At 42.8% G+C, this 20,181-nt stretch overlaps 1 protein-coding gene and 1 long non-coding RNA gene across 10 annotated transcripts in view; one reads left to right on the top strand and one right to left on the bottom strand.

Annotated features, from left to right (window-relative positions):
• The window catches only part of mib1 (MIB E3 ubiquitin protein ligase 1), a 59,272-nt gene extending 54,867 nt beyond the window's left edge, over positions 1–4,405 (top strand). For 4 of the 9 annotated variants that reach the window (XM_085255785.1, XM_085255786.1, XM_085255783.1 and 1 more), the window contains 3 exons: positions 1,180–1,251; positions 1,966–2,066; positions 2,277–4,405. In XM_085255785.1, coding sequence (XP_085111911.1) covers positions 1,180–1,251; positions 1,966–2,066; positions 2,277–2,417 — 314 coding nt within the window. In that variant the 3' untranslated portion in view covers positions 2,418–4,405. The remainder of the gene's footprint in view (positions 1–1,179; positions 1,252–1,965; positions 2,067–2,276) is intronic. The other 5 variants (XM_085255790.1, XM_085255788.1, XM_085255791.1 and 2 more) reach the window with 2 other exon arrangements.
• LOC146553476 (uncharacterized) lies at positions 806–15,384 on the bottom strand. The gene is made up of 3 exons (XR_014889624.1): positions 15,280–15,384; positions 13,270–13,471; positions 806–952 (listed from the first exon to the last, which is right to left on the bottom strand). It is a non-coding gene; the product is annotated as an uncharacterized LOC146553476 (long non-coding RNA).
• Between the last annotated feature and the right edge of the window lie 4,797 nt (positions 15,385–20,181).

Here is a 20,181-nt window from a genome sequence, read left to right as displayed (position 1 = left end):
TTTCCAAACTGAATTCTACATCTAAATCTGTCATAATGTAATCATTAGAACCAATTGGCTCGCACCATTTGTAGTAGCCTCCACTTAGAGTTTAGCTCGAGTGGACGGCAGCCATGTCTGAAATCAGCACACAGATCTTCAGAGCAGAGAAGATTTCATTTCAAATCCCAATCTTTTAATGTAGAACCCTAGAAGCCATCTCCAGATTGACTTTTACTGAATAACGTAATAATGTCAGAGCACACAGATAACCTTATTAATGTTCCTTTGGCCTCCAAAAGTTTGACTAATCACATTCACATAGAATGGATGAACTCATTTGTAAGCGTATCGCAGAAATGACCTGCAGCTCCTCCTATGATGCATGCATATAATACCCACATGAATCCACATTATAAGATCTCCCCCATTTCTGAAAAGAAATATGGAGCAGTTATGAAACTGTGCAGTGTTTTCAAAAACATTTTTCCAGCTGCAAAAGAGCCAGTTTCGATTTATTTTACCTAAAATATTGTGATGACAAGATGCACAAGTTATTTTATTTTTGGTTGCATTCACGATTCATCTTTCTGTTCTGCGGTGCATATCACTAGTGATTTCTTCTGTTTTTGTTTTAATTTGAGTTTAACAGTGGCACTGTAGCAAGTACGCAACTTTCATGTTTATACACATACATCTTATTTTTTTTAATTTCTCCATTTGTCAGCAAGTCGTACTTACCAGACGTGCAAAAGTGAATGCAGACCCAAGCAGTGACACATACACTCATGCAAGGGGCAGCATTGAATGCTTTTATTTTCCCCCTTTCCCCAGTAACCCTGCTTGTTGCTTCCTGTTTTAAAAGCAAATCTAGTGTGCAAAATATACCTGGCACTTGAAGCATTTTGACGCCATTCTTCTTTAATTTGGTGCATGGGTTTCATGTTGTACCTCTAACCCAGGCAATAGTCACCTGTAAGCAAAAAAGGGGAAAAAACACGTGCGACTTTAAGCAACCAGTAGAAGAAACTCTGTTTCCCGTTCTTTCCCTGATCACTGTTTCCAACTTGCTAGTTTTGCTTCTCAGATTCTTTCTCTGAACCTCTCATAGAGGCTATAGTGAGTAGTCTTGGTCATCAGGCCAGCCGCTGAGCTGGTGAGGGCAGCTCCTGCTATAACAATGTGACTGGTTATTCCCAGCAGGGAGCTCTAACAGTATGGCAGGGGGATCCCAGGATCTTCTCCAGCCCAACAATCTGGCACTAAGTTGGTGTAAGTATACCTCCATGATCCCCTCCCTTAAGAGAGCCTTGTTTATAGAGAACCTCCTGCAAACCTACACCCCCCACCCGAAGGTGCTGCCCTGGCCCCTCTCCCCCTCCCCTTAACCCCCTTTCCTCCGTTTCTCTTTCAGTGTGATGATATATATACGTACGATGCACATCCCAGGAGTCACACTGGTGCTCGCCGTGTTCTGGCAGATGTTTGGACAGCGAGAATAAGTCTCAGGAGGGCATCAGTCCAGAAAATTTGTGTCGAGCACTTAAATAATCCGTTCAGGAAGTTTCACACACGTTTCATTATATACGAGCGAGCAAGCGAGCGCTGCATGATCATTTGTCCCGTGCCAGTTTATATTCCAGATAATTGCAAAGTGTGCTTTTCAGAAATCAAATGTAAAAGCAAGTTAGCGCGGACTGCCAGAGCCCGAGCTCGTTTGCCAACAGTAAACTTCAGCGCGCATGTGTTTGTGATCCTTCTCCATTTTCCAGAACCCATGTTTTAAAACGTACTCGAGCACCCGGCTCGTTTCAGAGCGGTAATGTTGTTGTGGCTGCACTCACTTTTATTGGCAATATAGTTTATAGTTTAAGAGGTCAAATCTGAGGTATTGCCACTGGTGCTAATCTTTTGGCTGATAAGTGCAGTTTGTTTTATTCTCACCATCTGTTTGCGTTTTTTTTTTTTTTTTTAATGTCCAAACAGCCAGCGGAAACATCCCAGCCCTGCAGAAAGACAAGGCGAACACCAACGTCAACGCTGACGTGCAGAAGCTACAACAACAGCTCCAAGACATCAAGGAACAGGTAAGGTCACTAACCAGGTGTGGCTCGTGAACTAAAGCGGAAGAATAAAATGCAGTTGAACTGCAAAACAATAACCATTGCTGTAAAATTCTTTGGGATCAAATGCACGCCGGCACCATAAAGTTATTGTCCAGGGCTCGGCTCGGTAGTAATACTGACATGTTAAATGTGGAAAGGGTTTTACTACGCCTGTTGCTTACTTGTGTGCAGACCATGTGTCCGGTGTGCCTGGACCGGCTGAAGAACATGATCTTCATGTGCGGCCACGGAACCTGCCAGCTGTGCGGGGATCGAATGAGCGAGTGTCCCATCTGCCGCAAGGCCATCGAACGCCGCATACTCCTCTACTAGACCCGCCGACGAACTCTCTTTGCTTCTCTTAAAGCCCATGCTGAACACGCTCGCCACGCGGCAACCACACCTGCTGCTGCTGCTGCCTCCATCCTCACAGCCACCCGCGTCAGCCAGGCACATCTAATTCTGTCCCACAAACGCTTTCTCAGTGGGTCGATTGCGTTCAGGTGGAATTCCTGTTACAAAACAAGGAAAATCGATGAATTGACTGAAGTTAATTGTGCTGTCCTGTCGCCGTCAGTGCAGCCAGAAAGAAAGACGCCTGTTTCAGAGACTTCATCCTTTTCCCTCCCACCCCCCATCTCCCTTTTTTGTGTTGTTTCCATTTATTCTCTCAACATTTCAAACAGTTGTCCCGTCTCGAGTCTGAAGTTCAGAATCAGAGTTTTGGATGTGATCACTTTGGGGGGTATCAGCTGAGTGAGAAGCGTGGAGGCGACGAAGGCGGCCTGTTACCGTTTGATATAAAGTTCTCATTCATCTGTTTGCAGTCCAGTGCCCACTGCAGGCAGATTTTATTGTATTTGTAAACCTTTTTTCAAGTGTATTTGTATTGGAAGCTCCTTCGTTTATCACGACAGTATGGCAGTATGGTTGCAGCTTTGGCTATTGCAACGCTCTGCTCACCAACTGTCCCTGCTCTTAAAAACCAAATGTTGGCAGTTTTTGCACTACAAAAAGCAGGGTTTAAATACTCCGGCCCCCACCCCACGCTGACTCCAGGGGGAACCCTTGGAGCTCAGTGATAAAACGCAGATATAGTAGTGTAACTGCCAGGTAGCGTGCTACACCCCGTACTTTGTTTACTGAGCTGAGTAACGACAGCAGTGTTGCAGCACCCTATCGGCTGCAGATTTAAGAACTGCCGTGTAGGGATTCAAGACAAACACAACTCTTTTGACTTCTGTCCACTGACACCCCCCCACCTCTCTTGTTGTAATTGTTTGTTCCACACACAAACTCACATGAGGCAAACATTTCTGTAACAGGAGAATCTTGTCGCAAGTTAGTGTTAAAGTGTTTTGAGACTTGTTGGTATTGTCTAACAAACAAAAAATATATGTATATATAAATATATACAGTTTACTGAATTGCTAATTTATCGGTGATGACATCGTGCCATTTGCTTCCAAAAAACAAAACAAAACTTGTGAACGAACGTTGGGGGGGTAAGGTGCTCTTTGTGTTACTATTTTTTTAATTTAAGCGTATTTCCTTTTCTCAAAGTCTACCTAGTACAATCTATTACAACACTAAGATGAAAATATAGAGTAAATTATTTTGTATCGCTGCCCAAACAATAGGACTTGTAGGTGTCACTGCCTTCCTACGATGTAGCCTCAAAGTCTCTCAAACATTCTGCTCCAATCTTTGTGTTTTCCCCCATTTTTTTGACAGTAGCTTTCTAGAAATCATCAGTAGAAGCTTTTTATTTTTTTGTGGCAGTTTTAAGGCAAACCTGTTCGTTTGCAAAACAAAACAAAAAAAAAACTTTTTTGACATAAAGTGTCTGTTTTTTGTGTTGTTATTTGAGAGGAAAGATAAACTTGCCTTACCTCTTTTAAAAAGCAGTTGCCCGTGCGGCGACTCAGCAAAGCGACTAACTAACTGCTTGGGAATTTGCAACCACATGCAAGCTAAATTTTTTTGCCTTTTAAGCAACTTTAGTACAGTTTTGTTTCTTTCCTGGTCACGACTCTATAAGCTAGAAGCACTAATACGCTTTATGGTAGTATTTTTTGTTATGGTTGTGTTTGAACAAAAAGCCCATTTGTTCTTTATTTTCAGTACCTGTAACTGTCCTTGTTAGACCTGTAGACGGTAGTATTTTCTTTGGCATGAATGTTTGACATATGCAGTACGACCTGTGTCAATAAAAGAAAACGTTCAGTCTGTATTGCGAATAAGTGCTTTTAAAAAAAAAAAAACAACAAAAACAACCATATAGCTGAAATAAAGGCCTCCGTGAACCAAGAGACATTAAAGTCTCTGTTTGTTTTTAGATTCTCCTGAAATTTTAATGAGCTTTTCTTATGTTTGTTTTTGTTTTAAAGTTGAGCTCACATGTTAGGGTCCTATAGGCGAGAAAATTAGCATTTTGTTGCTTTTCTCCTGCTGTGCAGTGTCTGCCCTCGCAGAGGAGACGGGTGGCCCAGAAGGGAGGCGAGAGGTAATTGAAAATGCTAACACCTCATAATGACTCAGCACCAGCGTGTGATAAGTCAGCTATGCTAATCAGAAAGAGACAGAAAAGCGCAAGAGTGGGGTGCGGCGCGGTGGGTTTAGGGAGTTTAGAGTGATGCATCTTCTCCGCTGAGCAGTGCGACAGCAGGGCATCTCCTGAGCAGTGAGAAATTATGACCAAAGGCCATTTATGTTCTAGCTCATTGACTAGTCCATTCATAACCTGGACGTCTTTGAGCTTGTCTCACATGCAGCAGCAGTATACAGCTGCTCAGAGCGAGACATCCATCATGCTGTCACCCTCTCACTCAGTGAACACTGTACAGGAGGCTCTGACAACTTTTTCATACCATCTTGGACTTTTTGCACGAGGCCCTTACAGATGCTGTAAAGTCTCCTGGCAAGTCTGTGATGCTTGGTTATTTATATGCAAGCACTAGTCTTTAAAACAGTAGAAGACCATATGGTTGACCAGCTACATTGTTATACAGAGTCGCTAGCCTAAATCTAATTTAAACTACGTGTCAGTGGGATAAAAGCGACATACTTTCTTTTATGGATGGATAAAAGTGGTGTGGTTGACACAAATCTATGGAGGCTTGTTTCCACCACTGGGAGTGGATATCTACGAGTCAAAATTTTTACCTACTAACTCAAACTTCTGATAAAATAACTTCAGTGGCGGGAATGTGCTTCCATAAAGTCGTTTCTGGTTAAAAAGGCTAAAGCTGGAAATTTCCTAGCAGTAGCAGGTCATAGGCTTGACTACCAGTACACATTTACACACACACAGAGGGCAACAAGTTACTTATTTTTCTGAGACTAGTAAGAAACTGAACTGTTTGACTGATCTCAGCCTCATCTGGGGTCAGCTGTGAAGCCGTACCTTATTGCCCAACGATGTTGCAGACATCATTGCTTCTCTGGAAATGTCTTTCACAAGAGTGACTTTGGTTTGGGATATTCAACCATGACATGTGAGTGTAATGTTCGCCTCATAAAGCCATAAATCATTTGAATACCATTACAAAACTGGCTGGTGGAGCCAGACTACTCTGTGTATATCACTCTTGACTGACTGCAGACCCCGCTGCCATGCTGACTGACAGTCGGGGTGCCGGAGACGCTGCTATCTCTCGCCTTGCCGCTGCCTGATCCTGGGGAGCATCCCTGACCACCTCACCCACCAGTTTCAGCTGCTTGAAGACTCCAGTGTTTGCTGACGAGGCTGCGGGGGCCTGTTACTCCCACACCGGGGGGTCAGCTAATCCACTCGCTGCCCCGCGGAGTGTGAGTGATGGTGGCCCAGCACGGGCAGGCTTGAGTGAGCAGCAGATAGATATGAAACAAACCCCCGGAGAGCGGACCGGGGCGACCACGATCAGGAAAATGTCTGCTACCCCGCTTCGAGCCTCTGCTGTGATCACTGAGAAGGGTCAGTGACATCCATCTGTCGGAGGACTGAGCGTGCCGCAGGGGGGAGGAAGGTGTATGGCTCCCCACCCCCTCAGGCTTCGCCCTTGGCACTGGCTCTGAAGTTATGACCCGACAGACAGAAATAAATGCACTCCACACACATCTAACGTGGAGTGAAGTTCCTCACAGGGCTTGCACATGCAGAGCTCAGAGCACATCACAAGGTGGCAGTACACCCAGCGACTAAACACTACTGGTCTCTGCTGTCATGAAGGGCCTTGTATTTGTGGACAGCAACACAGTCTGTTTTGGTTTTAGACACCATTTTTCCTCATCCTGCCGCTCCAAAACGACCGCACCAGTTTAAATTTACGACTGCATGCAGAACATGACGAGCTGTGATCCCACGGGTCCTCTGCTAACTGAGCAAAAACGTACCCCTGGACCCAGAGGTAACACGCAATGAAAACAAGTTTACTTATTGCACATGAAATGCATTTTTTCTGAGTTATCTGTATCGACTGGTGAGTTTTGTTTAGTTTTTTTTAAAAAAGAAGGTAAACTTGGTGTGGGTTTAGACCTCGAGCCATTTCTTAGTGTAAACAGCATTGGAGAACTTCAGACTTCAAAAGCTTAACGTTTTCTGAGCTTCAGAAATCAATTGCTCCATGACTCCAGTCGGGCCACACAGAAAGACGGTGAAAATGCTTTCATACATCTTGCTGTGGCCCGGTTGGGCTTTTCCTGCCATGTTGGAAGCATTGATCTCTGACTGTCTGAAGGTCCTCTCTCTCTCTTTCTCTCTCATGTCATGCAGTTCAGAAGTCTGGCTGAATTTATTGTCTCAGTTTATGGTCGGGCTGAGCAAAGTGCAATCTGGTTGTCTGGACAAACTCTTCGAGGACCAGAGAAGAAGGGAGGGACGTGACAAAGGGGGCCTGGATTTGTACATTGCTGCATTTTGGGATCACTTTTTTTTTTTTTTGTAAACGAATTTAACACAGTAAATTGTTGACAGACATGAGCAGTTTTATTTTTAACCACTGGCACAATAAAGATAAAATGTCTTCATGTTTGTCAGTTTATAGTTGTTTTTTAAAGAAATTAATTAAAGTCATTCGAATGGCGCAATATGATACAATCCTTCACGTGTTTTCATGTGTTTATATGGTGACGATGGTGGTGGGGGGTGTACCTGCAAGCTCCACCTTAGACAGTAAAGCCATAAACTCAGTTATCCTCTACCTCAGATCCTTCTTCAAAACATATAGGCCCCCGACTTGCTGATTGCTTTATTGATATCGATCTGGGCAAAGTGTCGAACCACTTGTTCATCTCGGTCAGAAGTGGTTAATCGGTATTTATCCAATGGGAGGAGATGGGGGAGGTCGACACAAACAACGTCTGAATGAAACCGAGTCCTGTAGGTATAAGGGCATAAGGGAGCAGGAGGCTCAGTGCCAGTTTATCAGGTACTCTGTATTAACGCAGAAGACCTGAAACACGTGTCCACAGTGAGCCGTCACAAATACATCCATAAAAATAACCAGGCGAGCTTTAAAACGCCAATCATTAATCCATGCAGTGGACTGCACAGACATGTAGTTTACTGAAAATGTCAAATGTCTATGACAGAACATGGAAAATAGTAAATGTAGTGAAAAAAATGCAACAATCTATAGAAATCTCATCATAAAACGACTGCTGTCAGGACATAATCACTTAAGAAATGAAGCTTTACGACCCTTTTAAGCAACACAAGTCAATACAAGTGAGCTCAATATAATCCAGTATACTAAAAATGAAATGACATACAGCCGTAATAGCAGTCGCTGTAAATGATAACAGTAGATTACAGGGAACAAGTCAATAGTAGCTTTTCATTTAAATGTTATTGGGCTCTCCAATTTGCTTCCCTCTGTCTTTCACACCTTTCCTTTCTTAACCTTGGACTGTAAGTAATCATGAGCAACTGTATTCAAATGGTTTGCCGCCGAGGGATTATTCATGCCCATTCCTAATCTTAATTTGATGTAACATTAGAGAATTTGCCTATACTAGCACAAGTGTGGAAAAGTATGCTGCTATATCACATCCTTATGTGAATTAATTACAGTTTATTAGGCGTGGAGGTGCTGCACATTCACAGCTGCAAGCTGAGCACTCAGAACGACATAAATACTCATTAATGGCAGTTGACATTGCATCAGCTGCAAATGCTTTGTCCAGGCGTTGCATATCATCGCAGTAACATTTGATGCCTTGCTAGCTGAAAAATATTAATGCGAGGCTTTAAACTCTGTAAAAATTTAGCAAACGTCCTGCGGCTTTTGACCTATTGGTCGTAGCCCACTCTTGTGCCGTCCTTATCATCGCAGCACGATTGGAAACTGGAGCCGTCGAGCCACATTTACAGTGCAAATGTTATCGTTCCAGTGACACTTTAAACAGTCTTTATCAATATATAGTCATTCAAGGTTTATGAGCTTTGATAAAATGCCACTAGCGAGCAGGGTCATTACGCTGTGTAGCTACAAGGTGTCATTTCAGATTACAATTATTATTATTTTTTTCTGCAGAACATCTGGAACGAGCTGATGCTCAAGAGTTTAAGATAAATACTCGGTGGGTCTAGAGAGCAAAAGATATTGATTTCCCCCCCTCAGGAAGAGCAGCGTGAGGGCAAACTACGGTGTGAGTTTGGCAGAACCTTATCGGCCTATTATCTTTAAAACAGTGGGTTATCATAATTGCTTACTTAATAATTCTATAAAGCCGTGGCGCTGCAACCTTTGCCTGGGCAGTAAACTGTCAAGTGCTCAGATTGAAAAGATTCATGATGAGGTTAGAAAAGCTGCAAAGATTAACAGGCCTAGAATTTCAAATCAAGTAAAAATGGGTCAAAGTACATCCAGAATTTGTGATTACATTGATTTACTAAGGCACACGCACGGCTAAACCTTTCAAAGAGGCATTATGTTCACATTTTAAGCTACTTCAATTAATCATTAAACACTACAAGTATCAAATCAGGGCAGCTAGTAACCAGCTCCAACACTGTGGGTGTCTTTAGATGTGATTAGTTTCATGGCATTACAAGCGCGCTGAACAATGGGGTAGCCGTACTTCATCAACAAGCGCAGATCTCAACACACTGTGAACCCTCAGCTAAGCAAACAAGGCGGCGTTGGTGTCGCTGTCCTCCGCACGCTGCCAGGTGAGGCTTGGGGATGGTGAGGTGAGGTGGGGGGGAGATCAGCATTCAAAGCCACAGTTTCTAATCATTGTAAAACCAGATAGAGACAACAAAGAAACTCCCCAGAAGCCAGACTTTACTGAATTCCCCCAACTAATGCCTCTTTTTTTCTTTCTTACGTTCTCTTTTCATTACTGGAAAACAGGGGCTTCTATTGAGACAGCAAATGCTACAATGTACATCTGACAGGTGCTCGCTTCTGCCGAGCAGGCAGTAACCTTGGAGGGAGTAGACAGGAATGTAGCAGCCCTATCTGAGCTCAGAGGGAAATGCTGACTGCAAAGACCTTTTTTTTTTTTGTTGCTGTTCTGAGAGAAAAATCAATATTCCAGAGTCCATCACATGGCCAGGCAATTTGGTGCTTTTTTTCTCTCTCTCTCTCCAGGTGGCTTCCAACTATGTGAAACAAGCTCAGAGTGACCCCTGGAAAAATAGTTAATGGCTAACTTCTTTATCTTTGTTTTACAGCCAAGGGTTGTACCTCCAAATCAATACGTGATACACAAATATCTCAGGGCTCCGCGTTCTGGACGGGGAGCGATGACGAGGGCCTGAGAGTTAGCCAGCTTTACACCACCTGCCAGAGGAGAATGATCTGATGTGGAAGGCCAGAAGCTTCTGGTAGAGTCAGCGTGAAAAGCATGTGGTCAGACTGTGTTAGTCAGATTCAAACTATGCATTGCTGCTTTTAAATCGGTGTTAATACTGGTCTTTTAATGAAGGGAGATATCTGCAGCTTGAAGTTTTTCCCCATCAAACTGAATGTCGCGTCAGATAAAAAAAAGCTCAGTTAAGAAACAGACGGTTGATTTTACACATTAGTTAAACTGGATTGGATGAAAAAATTAAGGGGAGAACAAAAGCTGTATCGCTTAATGGGCTTAAGAGGTGCTGGTAATCATCTCAGTCTTCTCCCATAATCCACTGCGGGAAAATCTTTCAAGAACGGATTTATTTTTTATGATTTGATCAATTGTTAAAGCCACGTTAAGGACATGAACTTCACAGATATAAACATTGTTCTGTGATATTTCAAGCCGCACTGGAATAAATATGATGAGTTGAGCTGTAAATGCGGCCCTCTGCCTCCAGTTTCTGTTAATATTTGTGTCGGTGTGCAGCCTGGGAATGCAACACATGGGCCTCGATAGCAGACCCCTGCTTTTCTTGTAGTGTTGCTGGTACTGACAGCTGGAACTAACGCAATTTTTTTACAGCAAAGGCCAACAAGCTTGAAATTTTCTCGCCTCTCTCAGTCTACGCTGGCCAAGATAGTTGATATCTGTCACCGTCTGGTCCTTCGTCCCTGCAGACCTTGCGGTAAATCAACAGAGTGGCTCCCAGATAGATAAAATGCCACATCAGAGTTTAAGAGGCCTAAAGCAGGATGCAGTTCCCAACCAGCGTCATGGTGAGGGAAAGGAGCATCCACTTAGGGAGGGCAGACAACCACCCCCGTCCTCCCCCTCCTCCTCTGATAGTAGCCGTAATCTCTGAGGTTGACCTGTCAGTCAAATCTTGGAGACAGATGACGTGAGGCCCCTGATAGGCTGTCTCCAAAGGAGGAGACACCAGCCGGCCGCGCTGGCCGACGGGACGGAGAGCAGGACTCAAGACGACGGACGGACGTATGGCGGGTCCGATGGGGGGGGGGGGCACATGAGGAAAAGGTGGGTCAAAGAGGTGGTGTGGTGGAGGAATGCCGAAAGCAGGGAGCGGTGGGGGTCAGGGAGAAGGTCTCCTGATGAGCAGGGAGACGGCGCTTTGCTGGGGATCGTTGCATGGCTGACAAAGTTTACTTAACACCAAACCCCTGGGAGCACGGGTCACAGAGGGGGGGGGGGGGACCACATTCGCCTCCAGCTCAAAGGGTTAAGTTTTTGTCACAGGAAAAGGAGGACAGTGGAAAGGCCTCTGTGTTTGCTGATATAGTTTATAAGTAGTTATCAAATCCCTAAAGAGACCAACAGACTTACTTTTAAAATGATCACCTACCCTGCTATTTTTAAAAGTATAACACACATTTTTACTATTATTACTATAACAATTACATTTCACAGTTTTATTGCTTTGCCGAAATAATGAGGCTTTGTTGACACTTTAAGTTTCGCTTAACGACTCTTACCGTCATCTGTTTCATCCGAGTCGAAGAAGCTGTAACATCTGTCAGCCAAACACGTGATGCCAGTAACTACGAGCTTGTAGTAAAATGCTCGTATTTGTCTGAGCCAACACACTGCTCGTTATCAATATTGGATTTCCTGACATCACGCCGCATAACTGCAATGTGTTTCTGCAGCCGACTTTTGAATTCAGACGTCGGAGTTTCCCACAGTAAAGCGTGTTAATGAGGAAGTGCTTTTATTTCAGCTGTTACAGACCTTACAGTGGGCTAAATCCTAACTCTGATGGCTGCGATGTTTCCTGTGCTTTGGAAAATACACAAACAACCCTATCGTTATTTTATTATAACACTGCAGTTTCCCATCAGTGTCACCATCTTTGCCCTGCTTTAGGTACACATAAGGTAGGTTAATGCATATGCCCCATTTTCCCACAAGGGTTTTGCACTTTCACAGAGATGTACTGTCACTGGGCAACTGACAAAGGCTATCAGTATTACTTCAATGTCAACAAATCCAAAGTAATCCTGAATGAGTAGTGATAGTCATTTGTTTAATGTAAAGATGTTATCAATTTTTACAAGCTTGCAGTGTTGGCTAACTTCTCCCATGTTCTTTAATAATCAGAGTCTTCGCCTCAGCACCCGACTGAGGAGAGAAAGCAAGCAAGTCTTCCCTTGATCGCAGCTACTGCCCATGACTCCTATTAGATTACAGAGGAGATTTATCGAACTGGCTTCCGGTTTTTTAGATAGGATAGTGACAACACTTATCTCCAGATATTCCCTTATCAAAAAACAATTTAGAGAGAGAGACAGACATTAGCTCAGATTTTTTTACATTGCAGAGTGCTCCAGCTTAGCCTCCTCGGTACAAGGGTCTGTTTGCACTGTGCACACAAACCTCCATCTGCCCGGATAGAGAGGCATTAGCATTGCCTTAGTGCTCTCTTGATGTCACTGCCATTACGTTTGCATCAAGCTCTTGGACTTTGATTCTTGGTTAATTCTGCCTGGATGGGGAACCTCCAATCATAACAGAAGAGAATTGGTTGCACTGGTTTGCATTTAATTTCATGCAGCGGTGTTGACTGACCGTGCGGCTTTAGTAGATGGTGAGAGAGGTCTTGATCTGGGCTTGATTTTAACCGTGTATTTATCAAGAACCCAGGGAGGCATGTTTCTGTGTGCTTGTGTTCCTGCCAGTGCATGCTTGCACCTCTGCGCAGAGAGAAAGAGAGACGTTGTAAGGCAGGAGTTACTTTTTGAAGCAGCTACAAGATTTTGACAAAGGTATTTGTCAAAGATGTGTGTGTGTGTGTGTGTGTGTGTGTGTGTGTGTGTGTGTGTGTGTGTGTGTGTGTGTGTGTAAAGCCAGAAGGCCATCTGGGGGAGTCAGTAGGCAGAAAGCATACACTGCTGTGCTTATGACCCTGGAAGGGTGTCAAGAAAAGAGACAGAAGAGAGAAAAACACAAACTTGGCAATAAAGTCCCACAGAGCACGCCTGTTTTTATGAAGCTAATAACAACGTTTGATTTACAATTATTAGCCAAGAATCTGCTACCTTTTTTTTTTTTTTTTTTTTTTTGACAAACATCTGTTGGCATGCTAGATGAGCCAGTTCGTGAAAAGCTCATGTGCCCAACAAGCATTCTCACTATTTGTTCTTTCCATGGATTACGCCTGTAAAATAGGCTGCAGGTGTTTGGGCCTTGGAGCACGGTGTCTAGGGGCCACGTTAACTATTAACACAGCCATATAACACTGTTACTGATTACCACCTCTCGCTCCTGAGACTCCCACTGACCTGAGTCACAGGTAGGAATCCCACATAGGTGTGGATTTGCTCTCATGGTGTGGATCACCTACCAGAACCACCACATGTGGTGTTGGAAAGCGGCCTCCCTCCTTTTCATAATTCTGTTTTCTTCTTCTTGTTCATTGTCCTTCTTAGCTTCCTTCCCTCCCACACAGACATGCAGCTGAGTCACCTCCCTCGCTGGATCTTTTTCTGTGACCTTCATGGTGACCTTTATCCTCTCTGCCATAGAACGCCAAGACGTGAAGATGTCTGGTATAAGAAAAAAGTGGAACCATGTTTAGCATGTAGTGCTGGAGGTACTTTAATCTGGGGCAAAAGTCTAAGGTGTGGGGGACCACAATGAATGACTCACAGCATATGTACAGCAAGGCACGCTGCTGAAAGACGCTACATTACTTTGTCATTTTTTAAAGCTTAATCATATCTTATTCAGTAGTTGATGCCTTACCTAAGTTGAACCCCCTCCTATACTCCCACTCCCCACCAGGCCTAAGCAGTGATTATTTTATTTATTAGACAAAAGCTACAAATGTATCTAATTAGCCTAGTGTTCCTGGAAACATTTTTTACATACGAAAAATTCTAAAAACTAAACACAACAATAAAGATTTACAATATAATAAAAAAAAGAGTAGTAAACTAGACTATCTTTCAGCTGATATCTATCCATTTATGTCCACTAATCAAGATATGCTGAATCATTTATTGCATTCACTTATTTCTCTCCTGCTGGCATACATACAATCACAGGCCATTTTATTAGGTACACTTTGCTAGTACTGGGTTGGACCTGCTTTTGCCTTCAGAGCTGCCTTAATTCTTTGTGATATAGACTCAACAAGGTGCTGGAAACTTTCCTCAGTGATTTTGGTCCATATTGACATGCTGCTGCAGATTTGTCAGCTGCACATCTACTGAGAGCTGGTGACTGTGGAGGCCAGTTGAGTAGAGTGAACTCATTGATTTGAGCTTTGTGACCATTGCACATTGTCCTGCTGAAAGCAGCCATCAGAAGATTGGGATCATAAAGGGATGAACATGGTAAACAATGCTTATTTGCTACTAAGGGGTCCAAAGTGTGTAAATATCCACTACAATATTACACCACCACCAGTCTGCACTGAACCTTTGATACAAGAAAAAAAATTATCTATATTTCAAGGTTGTTTACACCAAATTGTAACCCTACTATGTGAATGTGTCAGCAGAAATCATACCAGTCATCAGACCTGGCAAAATTTTTCCAATCTTGTGCTGTAAGGTTTTGGTAATTCTCTTTAACAGTGTGGTCTTCTGCTGTTGTAACCCATCTGTTTTTCAGGCTTCTAAATGCTGTGTCTTCAGTTATGCACTTCTGCATAGGTTGCAAAGAGTGATTATTTGAGCTATGGGTGCCGTCCTCAAAGCAGTCTGACCGTTCCCTGATCTCTGGCATCAACAAGGCATTTTCACTCAGACAACTACTGCTTACTGGATATTTTCTCATTTGTAAACAATTCTCTGTAAACTCTAGAAAGGGTTGTGTGGGAAAATCCCAGGAGATCAGCAGTTTCTGAACTACAATCACTGTTTCAATGTTCAATGTTCAAAGGCACTTAAATCATTTTTTTCTTTATTCTGATGCTCAGTTTGAACTTCATCGGGTGGTCTTGACCATGTCTACGTGGCTAAATGCTTTGAGTTTTGCCGTGTGATTGACTGATTAGATATTTATGTTAGATTGAGCAGTAGCCAGTATGTGTATATATCACACAGTTAACAGTTTTATAGCAGATTTATCCAACTTCACCTCTTTTCAGTCCAACAATCTTTCAGGCAGAAACATAACAAATTGAATATTAAATGGTTTACACTTCTAACTACAACGGTCCCCAGAGTACACCTAAAAGCTTCCTTACTTCCTTTGACTCCCATACTGAGATGGCTATAGCGAAATAGTCTGAACAGCTAAAAAAAAAAACCCAAAACATTATTTACACCGTCTTCTAGTCAAATTCTTCTATGTTTTTGTTTTCTCCTAATTTATGCTTAGTGGTTAGTTAAACATTTATAATTACCCAGTTGATGGCCCCGTTTCCAAATAATAACCTCTTTAATAGAGCCGGCCTGTTTGAGAAGCAGCTGGTGGCTGAAAGCAACTTCCATCGAGCAATGAATCTCCGCTTCTGCTGGCATAAAATGATGAATGCTGTAAAGTATCTTTTGGTGATTAACGACCTAAATACTTACAGACAAGCTTTTTAATACAATCAAAACCTTGCAAAAATCTGAACTGGAGCTATGTTGTCTCAGTCCTCTTACTGATAATAAATCAAAATTGCCTTTTTTATAGCTGCTGTATGCTAGGTTAGCATATATAGGGAACCCATGGATAGCTAACCGGCTAACGGCAGCGTTTAAAAAACACGTTTTTTCGCGCATTAGCTTGTGTTGTGGTTTTGTTGATAAACCAAGCGTTAAGCTTTTAGCCGGTGTGACAGAGTGGAAATCCTTGTCAGGGCAATTCTACAAGCGTCATGTCCAACAAGGGACAACTCTCCCCAGCAGAAATGTATGCGTTATTAGAGTAAGTACCTATCATACATACAATACTATGCAAAAGTCTTGAGTCACCCCTCACTTTGATAAGAAAATAAGGAATATGTGCACAAACAAACATGAAAATACAACGTTTAAAGTTAATATTTGATATGACCACCTTTATTCTTCAGCAAAGCCTTTAAGTGGTCTTCATGAAGATTTCTCCAGGCTTCTTGAAGCACATCCAGAGCTCTTCTTTGGATCTTGGCTGCCTTTTGTTCTGTTCTGCATCAGTCCACCATAGTATTTTCATGCAACCTTTGAATAACACAAAGTTAGTATGCTTCAGTTTGTTTTGCAGAATATTTTACAATATGAAAAAAACCAAAACCCTGTAACTTCACACAAATGAACTGTTCAGAATGAGGACATTAAATGTAAGCTTTAACTTTCCAGTTTATCAGATGTGGCTGAGCAATCCTTACCTTTAAAATGATCTCCTTCCTCTCCTCCGTCTTTCTTTGCTTTTCACTTGCTGAAAAAACACTGCTCCCTTTATGCTCGCTCCTCTTCTGTTGCTAAACAGATGCTGAAACGTCCGGATGTCCCGCTGACATACCAAAAACTGTCTACCTAAAAATGAAAGTGTTATAAATGTGTCTGTCATTAATGATATAAAGTCATTTGGAAACAGAACAGTTCTCATACAAGGTAGAAGTTGCAATGAGTTTTTGACAAAGTGATTTCTTTACATCGTTTATTTATTTAGGTAAAAAGTTTTGCTGAAATTAAAAATGTCTCAGAAATTAATATAATATGATAGAATTGACATAAAAGACTTGATTTTGTTGTTTTTACACACACGCCTTTTGTACTTCCTGCTGACTGAGTGATGCATAGACCATATACATTAATGGGACTGTCTATGTGCTTCCTCCATTAAGGTCAGTTGGGTTTGATGTGTGATGCAACTTCCCTCAAATGCAAGAGCAGTCAGAAGTACTCAAGTACTTGCTTCGTTACCTCCCACCTCCGATGATAATAACCAAAAGACAAAACCTGGGCATCGTGTTCAGGTCATCTTTGCTGTTGTTCCACGCATTTTCTCACATTGCGTCATGTGGTCACACTGAAGATACCGTTGGTATCTGACAAGAGCTCCATCCTCGCCTTGATTCGCCGCTGTTATCACGTCGGGTTAATCGTGCTTCATGGATAATATCAGTCCAGGCCTCGGGCTGGAGCGACGTCTGCCTGGATGCAGCATCTTGAATCTACAAGGCTGCGTTCTAGCAGATCTGTAAACACTTGGCTTAGTGGAGCCTACGAGGCTAAGCTGCTGACCGGCGTCTATCAAAACAAAGCGCACACACACACTGGCCAGGGTTCGTCTTAATGTCAGTAAGAATAATGGCAGGGGTCAAACTGGAGGACAGCTCCTTTTTGAAGTTCAGAATCTGGTTTGTAAACAGAATCAAATTCTCTTTTCTCTATGCTCCCAAAGTAATGTACCAATGATTTAATAGCCACAGGTGTGCTATTCTGGAGTTTTTTATACATATATTTATATGTATATGTATTTAGGCTGCTGCCCCCGCGACCCAGCCTCGGATAAAGCGGATGAAGATGGATGGATGGATATTTATATTATGGTTATACAACTAAAGTGGTTATACAACTTTAGTTTTGATAACATTCTTGTGAAATAACTGGAGATGTGGACGTGACTTTGACACTGAAGGGAAGTCGGGCCAATCGAGAACTGAGCCAATGGTAATTCAGATCAGCCGTGTCTTTCTTAGTCTCTTTTGTTGGAGCACACAGTTCAAGTCACAATAAGCGACTTAACTGTACGTGCCGCAGATCGCCCTGATATGGCCCTTTTTGTGTCCAGTCCAACAGCCGACCCAGTGTTGGTCAGAGCTGAAGCTGAATGTGTTTGTTAGAAAGAGCAGAAGGGCCCCGTGCTAATTCACTTGTGCATTCAAAACCAATCTGTTGCTGTGAAGTAAAAGGGACGTTCTCGCCTTTGCTTTTTCGACCAAGCTGCGAGTTTTTTCCGCCAACGGGGACGCAGACCAGCCTGAGATATTATACTCCCACCATGGGCAAACATGCAAACACAGCGAGCCACTGCTCCGCGTGGTACAGTACACACCGTTAGAGAGGGCACAAAGGAAGGTGCATGATTGGTGTGTTTGACGGCGATCTGATAAAACCATAATTGGAGCATGTAGAATGCATATGTTTTTCAGTCAAACAAAAGCCCTGGGCACGCCATAGAAACTGCCTCTCAATGTTTTCATTGTCTGGCAACTGACTCAAGTGAAGGAGAGGGCGACAGAAACCTTCAAGTCAGTCTGAGAGTGTGTTTAATGTGTGCGGAAGGGGAGCGGCGTGTACGTGCGTTTATCTGCATGTGTGTTTAAGTGTGAGAGGCCGAGACGAAGCGAGGCCGTACGGTCACAGAAGGACAAGCGCCGTGCAAAATCGGCTATGTCTGGTGGAGCTCTAGACCCTTTTGAGAGAAGCTTATCAGATCATAAAAGAGCTTATTTGTTCTACTTGCTGAAAAGCTGCAGACATTTTTTGCACACATTTTCTCCTGGAAAGGAGTGTATTTACAAAAAGGTCAGGGCCGATGTTCGACACTTCCTACTGGAGGGTTACTATGAGACATCGGTGGTAGTTCTTTGCGACATCCACGTGCCCAAATTACAAAATCGAAACTTTGATTTCGTCTTCCCACATCTGCAGATTTTTGAGTCAATGCTTTTTGTAGAGTTGTCTCTCAACCAATGACCACTGTAGGAAGTGGTTTTGGTGAAATTAAAAGACAGATTTCTGTACAGGATGGAAGGAGAGAACCCTCAAAAAGTTACAGGATAGACTTTAACTGATACTAAATGCGACCTTTTCTGTGGCCTGACCTGTCTAAATTGTATAGATGTATACACACAGTCATTCATTAATTTGATGAATTTGTGATGTAAAGAAGAGTATCTCAGTTTTCTTTCTTTGGCTCCATAGCGTCACATTTGCTCCTTTTTGCACTTTTTCTGAAGCCATGTCTCATTTTAAACCTCAGGCATGACGTGTTTAACCCTATAAAGAATGGAAAAGGAAATAATTACCAAAAAAACCCCACCTTTTTTTAATGGAGTCTTCAAAAAAAAATCCCAACAAAACCCAGACATTATATGTTAATTGCCTATATGAGTTTAAATTTACATAATATTTGCTGCCACCAGCAGTTTTTGCAAAATCTCTTGTATCAAATATGATAAACTTGCCGTTAAAGGGTTAAAGCACAAGCGACCAAGACAAAGCCTTAAAAAATAGATTGCACAAGTTTGAGTAAGTTGCGGTGCTTGAAGTAAGATATGGGTTTCTTGCAAATGGCAATAAATAAATAAGGAAGGCTTGAGAAAATCTGGTGAGTCATTACTCTTTTATGGCTTTTTCACGCACTGGAGTCCCTTCTTATAGTCTAACACTCTCAAACACCTGGTCAACTTCTTAAAAACGTAAAGATTTTGTTGTTTTTGTTGAGTTTTAACACAAATATATATGACATAAATTCTGCAGGTTTTTCACTGATTTTAAGAATCTGTAACTAAGGCGCCATCAGAAGGAAGAGGTAATATGTCTTTTCATTAACTCTGAAATTTGTGCCATTTGATGTGTGAAGCAGAGATAGCATGTGTTCTAGTCAAGTGTCCCGCTAAGCCATACCAGAGAGAAGCAACATGCACAACACCGAGACCCAAAAACTTACAGATAAACTAATTCAGCCGTTAACAAAACCTGTGAAAGACTGTGCCCTCCTTCCTTCAATATCCCATCTGTCTCCCACTCGTGAGTTCAACAATTGGTGATTGTCTTATTTCCACCACACACTCCTCTGCTATCTTTCTAACAAGCAGCTGAGATTTCGTAGACCTTGAAGCCTGAGTGGGATAGCAAGATCTCCCAGCTGCTACAATGCAGCGCCATGCCCGAGTATCCGATCCCTCCAAACTCCCTCAAGCCATCCTGCCACCTCCACCTCCTTGCTTCCAGGCTGCCTCTGCTTTGCTATCAGCGACGCTGCCTTGGCCAAGGCTGTTTTCTCTCAGGCTGGGGCTCCAAACAGCTGATTCAGGGAAAGTCAGAAAATGTACTGGAGACCTGACCTTCTCTCCTGAGACAAAACACACAGAGGGGGACTGGCTCCACAGGATGGAGACGCTAGCATGGAAACAATAACATAGCCTCAGAATCTACGCAAGAGATGAGGCTCTGTTTTCCAGAGACAGAGGTGCAGAGGCGTCTGTGAGCGAAGCTGCGTCCTCTTTCGTTCTTCTTTCACTGCAAGTTTTACAAACATTTGTAAACGAGCCGAATACTCGTCAGGCTGAATAATGGTATCAGTGAACATTTGTTAATTTTATCAACAC

Source organism: Mchenga conophoros, linkage group LG18, assembly GCF_057382185.1.
Source record: "Mchenga conophoros isolate Kocher_MC1m ecotype Shallow Benthic linkage group LG18, M_conophoros_male_GT1.1, whole genome shotgun sequence".
NCBI classification, from domain to species: Eukaryota; Metazoa; Chordata; class Actinopteri; order Cichliformes; family Cichlidae; genus Mchenga; species Mchenga conophoros.
This window is presented reverse-complemented; position numbering and strand designations above follow the sequence as displayed.